This window comes from Varroa jacobsoni, unplaced genomic scaffold (genome assembly GCF_002532875.2).
Source record: "Varroa jacobsoni isolate VJ856 unplaced genomic scaffold, vjacob_1.0 scaffold_38, whole genome shotgun sequence".
Classification (NCBI taxonomy): domain Eukaryota; kingdom Metazoa; phylum Arthropoda; class Arachnida; order Mesostigmata; family Varroidae; genus Varroa; species Varroa jacobsoni.
The window spans coordinates 163,275-175,954 of record NW_019212940.1 but is presented as its reverse complement, the minus strand read 5'-3'; the positions used below and the strand labels follow the sequence as shown (position 1 = coordinate 175,954).

At 42.2% G+C, this 12,680-nt stretch overlaps 1 protein-coding gene across 1 annotated transcript in view; it reads right to left on the bottom strand.

The window, feature by feature from the left end:
* The window catches only part of nompC (no mechanoreceptor potential C), a 93,036-nt gene that overhangs the window by 5,092 nt on the left and 75,264 nt on the right, over window positions 1-12,680 (bottom strand). Inside the window, exons 12-27 of the mRNA XM_022832134.2 lie at window positions 12,018-12,116; window positions 10,088-10,186; window positions 9,015-9,116; window positions 8,718-8,819; window positions 7,471-7,569; window positions 6,331-6,474; window positions 6,030-6,158; window positions 5,650-5,766; window positions 4,423-4,719; window positions 3,865-4,150; window positions 3,155-3,447; window positions 2,859-3,015; window positions 2,282-2,452; window positions 2,055-2,167; window positions 1,808-1,927; window positions 15-1,509 (exon numbers count right to left, since the gene is read on the bottom strand). Of these exons, the coding sequence (XP_022687869.2) occupies window positions 15-1,509; window positions 1,808-1,927; window positions 2,055-2,167; window positions 2,282-2,452; window positions 2,859-3,015; window positions 3,155-3,447; window positions 3,865-4,150; window positions 4,423-4,719; window positions 5,650-5,766; window positions 6,030-6,158; window positions 6,331-6,474; window positions 7,471-7,569; window positions 8,718-8,819; window positions 9,015-9,116; window positions 10,088-10,186; window positions 12,018-12,116 (3,823 nt within the window). The remainder of the gene's footprint in view (window positions 1-14; window positions 1,510-1,807; window positions 1,928-2,054; window positions 2,168-2,281; window positions 2,453-2,858; window positions 3,016-3,154; window positions 3,448-3,864; window positions 4,151-4,422; window positions 4,720-5,649; window positions 5,767-6,029; window positions 6,159-6,330; window positions 6,475-7,470; window positions 7,570-8,717; window positions 8,820-9,014; window positions 9,117-10,087; window positions 10,187-12,017; window positions 12,117-12,680) is intronic.

Below are 12,680 nucleotides of genomic sequence, written 5' to 3'. Positions count from 1 at the left end.
TTAGAGGGGCTAACCTAAAGGAACTACTCTTCGCATTTGTCGGCCAGAGCTAGCTCGACTACCCGTGCTTAATGTCGAGCCCATATTGGTGTCTTTGTTCATCTGTGCTAGACTGCCCATGCCTAGCAAGCCTCCTTTCGATCGTTTGTTCCCGTTGCAGTGCTCCATGATCAGTTCGGGAAGAAAGGTAAGCACGTTTGTAGGTGAAGGAGATGGTGATGCTTTCTTCATATTACGGATCAGTTTGGCTCGCCCGAATTTCCATTCGGTATCCGATTGTGCCTGAATACGTTGATATGTATCAGACATCATAGCGATCAGGAGATTGATGAGCACAACTACAGTTACCATCATGTACACTCCGAAGACTACTTTAACGATGATTTTAGAAAAGGCCGGTGAAAGATGGAGTGGAGGCATGTAGTCCGGCTCGACGAGACCGAACAAGGAAAAAAATAGCATCTCGAACGTGTTTAACGGAGACTGGAATTCGGCGCCTAGAACAGGTAATGTCACGTTGCCTCCACCCTGATCAGGTTTGAAGACGGGCTGATAAACGGCGCACATATTTAATGAGAAGCCGACCAGAAAGATGAGCAGGATGGCAAGAAACCTCATCAGGTCTTTGATCAGATCTCGAATGATGACAGCCCATGGTCCAAATAGATGATGGAAGGTCAAGAAGTTGAGGAATTCCAAAAAACCGAGTAGAAGTGCTACGGCAAATAGCTGATTTCTCACATAGAGACAGATGAGCCGCGGATTATCATCTTTAAACAAAAATGCTACCAGGTGAACCATGATAGCGAACGCTGAAACGAAGAGGACTACGGTCTTGATGTAGCCGAGACCTTCGCGATCTGAGGGGTTTGTGCATTCCGCTATGAACATGCCGAGCAGCCAGATCAGAAGCAGCCACTCGTTCCAGTGCGGGATAAGGTTCATTGAGAGATACAGCGGATTCCATGGGTTGATGATCGTAATGGAAAGAACCATGACAAAAAACATGTGGGAAACCAGGTACGACATGAACTTGACGATAGGTACGTTTGCAATTTTGTGGCCGCAGAATAGTGAGGTGCCTATCCAAAACGGAGGACATAGGAAAAACCCGAGGAATAGCCCCAGGACCTTTTTACTGGACCATTGATGGGAACCCATCCATAACTCAGTCAGGTACTTCTGCACGGCAGGGTGCGCGACTACGGATTTGCGCTGCAGCTCGATCAATACATCAAGGAACGGCGTGTTACGGTTGTCGATGGCCCTGAGGAGCGCGGCGGTGTTATTGTTCGACGCAGCAATAGACAGGAGCTCATTGGCCAGATTGTCGCAGAACTTCGACATCTCTTCGAGCTCCATTGCGCGCTCTTTCTCCTTGAGCGAGAGCAACTCGTACGAGCGGGCTATCTTCACTGCCGTGTCAATCGGCGCCGGTGACGCTAGAATGAAGTCGATGATCGGCTTGTTCTGGTGAACCTTCGCTGACACCATCAAATCGATGAGAAACTGAAACCAAGACAACCGAAATACTAGCATATAGGTAAAAAGCGTTAGCATCTGTTACTTTTTGAGCTAAATTTTATAATTTTGCCTCATTTTGTTCTTGATTGTAGCTTAGTGGAGCACCATACTTGGGGATCAAACGATAATCCAAAGCACTCACAAAGATTTCAGTTTTGCTAAAACATAACTGATGAATCCTTCCTTTTTACGTGTAATTAAGGCTGAACCTGCCTGAATCATTATTGGAATATTTATACTATTTTATTTACTTTTTGATTGAACGGAAAATAGGTATTCTTACATGCTTGTCTTCCATGAGGTCGGACGTATCGTGGTCTTTCTTGAGCAAGTAAGAGATGATATCATAGTGACCCTCAGCCGCTGCTAAGCATAATGGCACTTTGCCATCTTTTGTTGGAACCTGTCAATATAAAAATTTGCAAACGAATACACATGGTATTAATAAATATAGAAGAAAATATAAAAAGCTTCTTGCGTATGCATCATGAGTTCGCACTCTAGCGGATTACTCTGGCGGCATTAAATACCTTAGCGGTAGCGCCGTTCTCAACGAGGATCTTGACAACAGGCAGAAACCCGTTTTTTGATGAATAGTGCAGAGCCGTCCATCCCATGTTGTCCGCTGCATTGATTTCGGCACCTGTTAGAATTCATCAATCGCAATGCTAAATATCTGTGGAAAAGTAATGACAAGCGTGGAATTATAAATCACAACGCAATTGTTTCTGCGAAAGTTACGTTCATTTGAGACTACCTTGGGAGTGTAGGAGGCCGACCATCTCACGTTTGCCGGCCGCCGCGGCGACGTGTAGCGGGGTTCTCCCCATTTTGTCGACACACGACAATTGCTGTTCTGCGCGACTTAGGATCAACGAAGCAACCGCCAGATGTCCCCCTTGGGCAGCGAAGTGCAGAGGATACATGCCTATAGATAAAAAAAAAAAAAAAAAAAAGCTAGTTGTTTGCCATGATTTGTTAATATGGTTAATAAGAAAAAAAGAACCTTAAGGCATGCGATTAATTAATCCACTAAAAGTAAGATGAGCCAAAGCAGAGCTATCTATAACTCCTTTACAATAACTTGGTAACAATTTGCCATTTCAGATGCATTCCCAATAAAACACCTTTGACACTTAGTCGAAATGCGCACAGAAGAACGGAGAAATGATCATCATGGCAGAATACCTCAGTCGGAATCCAAACAAGTTAGCATCAATGCTTTCTTTAATACTTGATTTTTAGGAAGCGTGCAAGCAAACTGCCCACGGAACTTGACAGTTAGTAAGTTATTCAGTATTAATGTTGGGAATTATCTAATGCAAGGATCAAACCTTCGTTGACGGTGGCGGCGTCGACGTTGATTCCGGTACTGTTGAGCAGCATGCGGACCACGCCTTCATGGCCCGCCGCTGCAGCTAAATGGAGAGCCGTCATGCCGTAATCGCCTCCCCCGTCCGGAAGCGGCTGGGAGGCGATCGCAGCTTGAACCTGTATCAGTTAAGTTCCAACAAACACAATCAAAATAATCAAAATGACTTAGGGCGATATGAAAAAATATTTTATAATCAGTATGGGATTATACCGGAGCGTACGAGTGGTGAAGAGGCTTCTTATTAAAACGTCTTACCTCGGTCAACATTTCCCTAACAAAGTCCATCTGTCCGTTGTTGGCCGCCACATGGAGGGCCGTGAGGCCGGTCTTTTTCGATGTCGTAGTCCACGGCACCTCCCGGGCAAGCACGCGCGCCACAGTGACGTGACCGTTTTTAGCTGCCAGATGAAGTGGGGTGTCTCCATCAGAATTTTCCTCCATGGGATTCGCTCCGGCCTCAAGACACATCTTCACTACTTTGGTGTAACCACCAGCTGCCGCAAGGTGAAGGGGTGTAGAGTCTGTCGTCTTGTTCTTGGCACTCGTCACTGGGTCGTGATATACGCACGCATCCCCATTGTCATCGTCATCATCGTAACGTGATCAAAAACGCCAATATTAAGGTGGTTAATTGTTGCTTTATATAAAAAGACTCATTTGGCAAAAGGAGGAAAGCTCTTAAGCACGAAATCGCTGTTTTCAGCATAAATAGCAGCAACATTGATCGTTGTCACGCCATATTGATCGAAGTTGATCTAAACTTGATGAGAACTGCTTTACCCAGATGACTTTGAGCCCTAAATTTAATCACTATATTTTTGGGGCATTGTTTGCTGATTTGATCGGCCATAGTTAGGTAAGCGGCCCGTTAGATTTAGAATGGGCATTATATATCACACAATTCCGTGATTTATCCGCTCATTTTTGGAGAACGACACTTCGCTGTTATTCGAGGAGATACAAACCAATGGATTTGTTGAACTTCATAAGCTCTTTAATTACGGACGTAGAGCCCTTCATTGCAGCTATGTGAGCACACGTGAATCCTTTCGCATTTGACATAGTGGCCAGATCTGGCTTCCTTCTCAGGAAGAGCTTCACGATCTCCGAATGGTCGTTTTCGATAGCGAGCATCATGGGGGTCTGGCCTTGGCTATCCAATGCATACATGTCGGAGCCTAGGTCGACGAGCAGTGCAGTTACGTCCAACTGGCCTTTACTCGCCGCCAAATGCAACGGAGTCTTCTTGCTCTGCGGTCCATGTCGTAGAAAAAGAAACTGCTTGTTAATGAGACTATTTTCCATTCTCCATTGCACATGTCATCGTGCGTAACACTCTGCTACCATCAAAACAAGCATATTTAAACGATTCAGCTTGCACAGTCATAAGGACATTTTCGAATATTGTTATCAGTATGTCAGTTTTTTTTAGGAATAATATTACGAAGGTTTTCAGTAGGATGCGTTTAGTATGCTATCATTTAGTTCCTTTTGATGCATTTATTCAGTCGTATCTGACATACCAGACTGAGGGCATCTATAAGCGCGCCAGAGGCCTGCAGTTTCCGCACGATGTCGGCGTAGCCATTCTCTGATGCCATGTGCATCGGTGTTACACCCTTCTGTGAGCGGGCGTTGACGAACGCCTTGGCCTCGAGCAGAATGTCGACGATGTCCTCGTGGCCTTTCTCTGCCGCCAGATGAAGGGCAGCGTGGCCTTTCTCGTCAAACATGTCTACCCTGGCGCCGTTTTGGATGAGCAAACGCGCCAACTCGGGATGGCCGGCATCGCACGCATACAATAGCGGTGCCCAACCATTCTAAAATAGATTAGAAGAAGGGCGTAAACATAAATCCTCGACCTAATCGTCGTGAAGCAAGCTGTTGCAGACGTCGCATAGATCGTTTTCGATAATCTTTTTTTCAGTTCGACAGTATTTGTAGAGTAGAAAACCAACTCTGATATTCAAATATATTAAAACAATCAGTAATAGTATTGCCCGTTGCCGTCATCGCTGTTCATATTTAGCTGGCTTGGAAAGGACGAAAGCCAGCCCTTGCCGATTAACGTGAACCATTGTTTCTTCTTCGCGCATGACGATGATGTTTACGTATACAAGCTACATGTAATAAGCTAAAGAAGATAATGCATGCGATGTACTAACGTTTGAATGTCAGCTGACGCGTCAGGGTGAGTCATTACTGATGACGCGGCTTTTACGTGCACAGATTTGAGCGACACACATTTAGGTTTACGTTGACCGAATTGTATGTAACACTCCATGAGAATTTACAATACGCTAGGAAGGTTTGTGCGGTACTACTGGATAGAACTAGGAGATTCATTAATATGCGGCAGAAGGGAGTGTGGTACAATAATAGCATCGGTTTGTATTATATTATATAGCATTTGCTTCTCGGTCCACATAGTTGCTCCCATGGGGGGACTTTATAAACAACACACTAATGGCTAGTATTTGAGTTGAAGTGCTTCTGAAATAAGCAGCAGCCCAGAACTAGCAGATACAAAGGGGAGGGACGGTTTCAACGCAGTTATGAGACCCGATCGTTGTGATTTACAAACGAACTTTTTATAAAAAGAAATTAACCTCAACAAAGATAACTTTTACAGCAGGTATATACGACTATACTTCGCCTTAGAAATCATAGCAGGTACCGGCTAAATATCTCAATAATGTTATTAATTTGGTGCTCAAATCAGCGGTTGCGACATGGCGAAGACTACTCACCCGAGACTGCTGGTTGCAGCAGAGCTGAATCGCTGCAGGCGTTAATCGACTAAGAATTTCTTGAAGTACCACCACGTTTCCCGTACGAGCGCAATGGTGAATGGGTGTTTCCATTTCCTGCATGCCAACATGGGTTAGTAGTATATCAACGGAACGAATAGATCCGTCCACATGTACTAAGGTAATGAACACCGTAATGTCGTGTGACTTTTGTGTGGGGGAAAAACCTTCAACTTTTAGCCACTTGATGGATGATGTTCGTCCTTTATTCAACACAGATGATATATGCCCGAACTGCTATCTTCTAATTAAGATTTCTTTTTGGCTCCTTTAGATACTTAGCGTATGCCGATTGACAGGGGTTCAGCATAAAGACCTACAGTTTTAGTTTCAGCGCCAACATCTCCTCCATGCGCTAACAGAAGCCGCATCATGTCACGATCTTCTGTCGGATAGTGTTTTTGCCTCTCCGTTATTGTTGCAGCGTAATGTAACGAATTTTCACCGTTCTGCAATAGAGTACAAAAACACTCCCCCGGTAAAAAGCCCCGGCTAACGTCAAAGCCAGATACAAGACAAAGATCAGCGACCATCTGGAGAATTCCGCATACATGGAAATCTATATATATATGTATGTATATATACACATATGGTCTATGCTACGGTTCGTTAGAAGGTTACGTTGTTTCGTTGATTGGCAAGTTTAGACTTTTCCTCTTCTTCGGCATCGGGCCCACACATAACGCGATCCCAGTGATCCAGGAGAGCTTGCGCTACTTCGAAGTGACAATTTGTCACCGCCACGTGCAATGGACTTTCGCCTCGCTAACATAACGCGTCAAGTATCCGGTCGGGCGGTTGGTTCATGGACAGATCGAAAAAGGTTATCATATCATCCCATCAGACGGCTGGTTCCCAGCAAGAAACGATTTATGTGTCTACGTCCGAATTCAAATTTAAATTATGACGTGTTTTAGCAAATACACATCTTAACCATTGTGTTATCACGTTAATAATAATGGCTTCGCAAGCTAAGCTAGACCTGCTAATTATAAACGTTTGCTTTTAGCTTTAAGAAAACAAACGACTACGAGACGAAAAGTGGTGACCTGAGCAGGCCAGGTAATTCCGTTCTTATAAGTGGCTTATAAGTAAGCGTCACCTTGGTCTATGGGTTCGCTGGGTTCCACTTTGCCCATTAGCTTTCTGTCCTGTTCACTTAGCTGCTAATTCTTGATTCAGATGATGACCCCCAAAATATCACATACAAGATTCACTAAGGAAGAATAGTGCGATCCCGTAACAGAACCTCACTGAGAGGCGACGCATTTCCACATTACGACAAAGCCGAGCACCGTATTACATGTTACATACTAGCTAATGTGTTGCAACTTATTGTTTCACCTAGTAGTTTTTCGGGGATATACACGGTACATTCTGCCTTCATTTCCTGGTGCGACTGGTCGCTCCAGGAAATGAAGGCAGAATGTACCAAAGAGCAACGAACTTCGGTCTCGAAGTTCTACTTGGCGCTGGTATTCTACCCTAACTAAGTTCACTACTATGTTTTCGCAGTGGTTGACGGTAGTCTTTAACAGATTTACAATAACGCAAATCGGACGCTTCTATCCTATCCCAGTATCACCACTTTTAATGAAAAAGAAAAGAATACACGATGCGTTCATAGCAAATATCTATTAACTATCGTATTACATGCAGTTTGTCTTATAGATGTCTGTCTTTTATGGTCGGTCATAAGCAGGATAAAGTAGGAACGTCAAGCTCGTGCCATGCGATTTTGTTGCACGTCATCTTACGTACTATATTGAGCAAGTCAGGAATAGCTTTGTCGGCGAGGAGCAGTCTAACTGTTCTCAAATGTCCTTCACGGGCGGCAAAATGTAAAGGAATTTCGCCATTCTGGAATTCAAGGAACATCTGGGAATTAATTACTTACAGAGCGATAAGGAATCACGCTAATAATGGCTAAAACATATTCTTATCCATATAACGACTTGACAAATATACTAATAACGTTATAAAATGTTCATGTATCAATGTTTATTAACTCTACTTCTAGTGGTCCTATGCTGTAAAAGTTGGGACAGGTTCTGTAAAGGCTACCGATAGCAGCGCCCTTTTCGGATCACTATCTTAAGTTCAGACAACGAGGAACAGTACGTTGACTGGAAAAGGGGCACTTTGGACACTTCTTATTTGTTTTATGAGGTCAGAACGCCCCGCAAATAGGAGCAGCATGGCATGTACAACGGAACTTCATCATTAAGGGTATTATGAGAAAGTTGACTTGGTAAATTAAAAAATAGCATTTTCGAAGCTAAGCAACACAAAATCGTTTTTAGTAAATTTTTCTGTGGAAAAGAATTAATGAAATCACTGCGAAAATTGAGCAATACCTACAGGCTAGTGGCCGCGACATCGTTAAGAAACGAAATATTCACTACTCGACGGTTTGAAACCAACTACTTCAAGACGGCTGGTCACAAAAGCGCCCGATGTCTTTTTTTTGACCCCGTTTTTATCTGCGAGACGCAGCGAAGTCGAGAAATTTTTAACGCATTTGACAATAATGCGCATCGAAGAACAAAAAAAACTGAGACTGACGCCGAAGCGGTTGACGCTGTGTTTGGCGGGATCAGAAAGGGACTACGTATTACGAGTCGCTGCTACCTGGTAAGACGGCTGCTTCACATCTCTACGGCACATTTATAAACGAAAAGGGTGTGCCATGACACTGCCGCACCGCAAACGTTCTTAGTTAGTTAGCTGCTCGGCGAAAATCGACAGAATTCTTAGGAAAAATTTTAGGACATCCGCCGCACAGCTTGGATCTTGTCCTATTAGACCATAATCTGGCCCGTTCTTTTAGTTTCGTTTCAATAAAATTGCGCGATAATAGTTTGAACCATGGGAGATAACGAGTCATCAATCAAATGGCGCATATATAGCCTAGTAATATTATTGTAGAATAAAAAATGCTGTTCGTTTTCATTTCGGCCTAAAAACGGTCCAAATAACCAGAGGCAAATTAAGTGGCAACTCTTTACCGTGTCCTTCGCGTTGACAGCTGCTCCACTTTTGATAAGTAGCTCCGCGCTTTGATCACCACCTTTCGTTCTCGCCGCAATATGCAACGGGGTTTCTTCATTCTACTGGACGCAATCGAATCGGTCATCTTAGCGGTGATATAAGAAGCTCACGGATATTTAGTTAACTGATATAACTTCATGAACTGATGTAACGTATGCCAGACACTCTGTTCTATTCAAAGACGTTGTTATTATAAGTAAGAAGTTTGTGTCTGGTTATGCTTGTTCCATCGTTACTCAAGTAACTGAACGTACCGTTCCTGCTTTAAGTTGAACAGCGGCACCAAAGCCTAGCAATGTTTCAACTACTAGCGCTTGTCCGTGGGTAACTGCTATGTGAAGAGCAGTATGCCCATCCTGCGGTTGAAACAGTTATACAAAAAGGACATATACGTATTGTAAATAAATATGTACGTACTTAGTTACTGACTAGATCTACAGTCTGGTCTGGTCTGGTTTGCTGCAGCCAACTTTCGACCTACTGCATTCGGTAACACGTAGTAACTGGGCATAGGAAATGTACATAGTATGTACAGAGTGGTTATTATGTTTTTTTTCTTTTTGTATTTCCCAATTGTCAGCACTGCATTTCGGGCACTGTAAATTTAGGAAAGAAGACCTGGGACAATAGACGATACTTGCCGGAAAAGCCACGACACGTTTGTTGTGGCCATCCCATGATCGCTGCTGAACCATTCTTCTATTCCATCAATCTAATTTACCAATGGACATGGGACTCGATCTAGTGCGACGCACACTTTCAAAATTACATGGTAACTTTTTAATATTGAAGGTTCATTTTTGTTTTTTATTTCAATTCAATTCAAGCTCACTTTATGTTCGAATGAAAATGTCATCATTGCGTTGTCAGTAATAGATGGGGTCAATGGAGTTCAACTACTAATAGTAAATATTCCAGGTATAGATATTTCCCAAAATCACTGCAAACTTAAAAAAGTGCTCTATACTTTCAAAAGCAGCACGACTTCAGAAATAATCGTTATACGACGGTGTTTTTAAACGTGAATGCTGGCTAAAAAATGCACAAAAATATCGTCCTTATCAATAAAAGTACTGACAGTTACCAATAAAACAAACTGTATAAATTTCAATTGATGTTTTGAAGTTATTCCTACTTGTTGACGTTATTTAAAAATTGGAAAACCTAGTGACTAATCATCCCCAGGCATACCTGACCGAGAAAAAAGATAGGCACAAGCACAAATATCTTGAAAGCGATACCACAACCAATTATCAGCTATCGACCATAACGGTTATATTGCAACGCTAACGATTTCCATAATTTTAAGACAGATTAGAATACTTACGTTTGTTTTGACATCTACGTGCTCCCCCCTTTGAAGGAGTGTCCTCACTACTTCTACGAAGCCCTTTTGGGCTGCCACGTGGATCGTTTTAGCACCAGCCTGTAAATCACGTACATGACGTGGGAACATCAATACATTTTAGATAATTCAGCGTTAAAGACTTACGCGGAGATTATTTAGTTCCGAAAATCATCTTGACCGAAGTGATTCACATCGGTAGATACGATGTAGAAAGTTTAACTTCAGATAAACTTTAGTAGGCTCTCTGTCAAAGCGGGCACAAATATGAGTATAAATAAAAAGCGCGCCAAAGAAGGTCTAAGAAAAACGCTAAAATTACTATAGCGAAAAACGGTGCGTCGTTTTCAAAGCTTGAACGAAGCGGCTGTTTACACGCTCGAGGGAGACTTGTATCAATCAAACGGGAACACTCTAAATGGGTTTTAGATTTAATAGGCCTGAAAATTCGCCATATTGACTTAAAAGGCGTTTTGTGATGCACCAACTGCCAATTGGGTCGCTCAGGTAAGTTTGAGTGAAAAACGTTTTGAGGACCTTTTGCGCCTTCCCGCTTTCTTAAACTTTGTGGCCGTCTTAAGGCGTTATATTTTTCTCTATAATTCCGTCATAATGTTACAGGTTATTTCGTTATAATGTTTTGTACGTAGCGTGTTTGAGCAACACTTTACCACGTTTAAGCTTACCAATATTACCTTACGCATAGTTGTTGCAAAAGTCATTTGCGAAATGATAAAAGACGTTCGCGGTTTTCGTTGTATTTACAATGAATGGGAATATATTGAATAAACATGAGCCTTAGGGAATGCTTTCAAATGCAGTCTTAAAAAAACTTAATAGAAAAAGTTTGGATTTAGATGCCCCATCTTCTATCTGTACTAATATGTACAACGCATCGATAGTGTGGTGCGTATAGGGGTGTTTTCAAATTGGCTACCGCTGCTTTATCGTCATTAATAGACGACAGAACGTGAGTCTAACGATGATATCGAAACGGGCAGGCCAGCTCATGGTGCGTGTTGGATACAAATAAAAAGTTATTGGCAGATTTGAAAGGTACAGTTTAGAAGTGACTAATTAACGGTTTAGGTCGTGAATTCAAGCCATGATCGAGGCGGATGATGGTTGCATTGGATAAAAATGCTTTCAACATATCGAAAGCTTCGTCAATATATATAGTCTTCAATATATGTAGTCTTGAAAAGTAAGTCATAAGAAAGTGTCCAGATTTAGCTATTGTAGCCTGTATGCGCTGTAGCTATTTTTTGCAGATAGGAACAGCAATAACAGGGTATATAAACTAAAGTGATCTAAAGAGCCAATGAATAGAGCTTGAGGCGCTTATCTGGCGAATGCGCAGGGTTGTATATAACTTTTATATATTCTTATTACCAAAACAGATCTAACGGATGATCAGTTAGTTAGTCTCTATTAAATCAATCTGCCCCTATCGTAAGCGTTTACTTCAACCCCAAGTACTACTTACACCGTAATGCTACTCAGATAATGATTCGGATGAATGATCATCTTAACTGAGCCAGACACTAAGTAAAATCAAAAAATAGTAGATCCATCCGAAAAAATTAAAAATTAATTCCCATATCAAGAGCAAGACTTGTCCAGGTACGGCAAACTGTGCCGGCACGTGGTACTACGTACGGTTGCTATGCTTTATTACGACATCTATTTTACTGGCGTTTAGATAGCAACCTCCTCTATTTTTTTCATTTCTTTTCGGTATTAGCCTTCTGTTGCATACTAAGTCGCAGGTCCGAATGAATGAAGGAAGGTTGGTTGGGGACCATTGTATATGCAAAGCCCAAGACTAAAGTATAGTACATTTTATTCATGTGTGGTGTTATTATACTGTTACACAAAGCTCGTTGCGAACTTGGAGATGTATAACTTTTACCTTGTTAGACATGTGAAGTGGCACTCCTTTCTTCATAAATACGAGTGCGGCCTCGGGTCGGCCCGCTTCGGCTGCTATGTGCATTAACGTTGAACCGTCCTAATATTATTGAGAGTTCGCCTGTTAGATAACCTTCTCCCAATATTCATAAGTTCAAAAATCAACTGTCTAACTTAGTAACGAACGCGCGATCTATCTTAATAACATCTATAAATTTACTGACTAATCCAAATTTAAGCATTCGAATGCGTGCAAGAACAGTCGTCTCGGTAAGTTAGAACCTAAACTCTGTTGGCTCATACAAACCTGCGGAGGCATTAATTCACCTTCTGTAAACTCTACTTAGGCCGTAGGAACTTGACAAGATATTACCATTTGCGTTCGACTCTTTTTTTCTTGTTTAACACCCACTGGCTTTCATTAACTTTTAGATCTTCCAACACGCTGAATCTACTTAGCGTCAAACTGGCATACGTGCAGAATGGCTCGTGCAAATATTCAAGTGGTTTCGACAAGGTCCGCTAGGAGAAAAATAGCAGTACACCAAATCTACATAGCGAAAAAAGGGTTGAAACCTATAGGTATCAGTAATTGAGTGAAGACCATTTATGAGTTATTGATTAGTTCCCCATAGATAGCTTTTTGTGTGTTTAAGTAAAAATC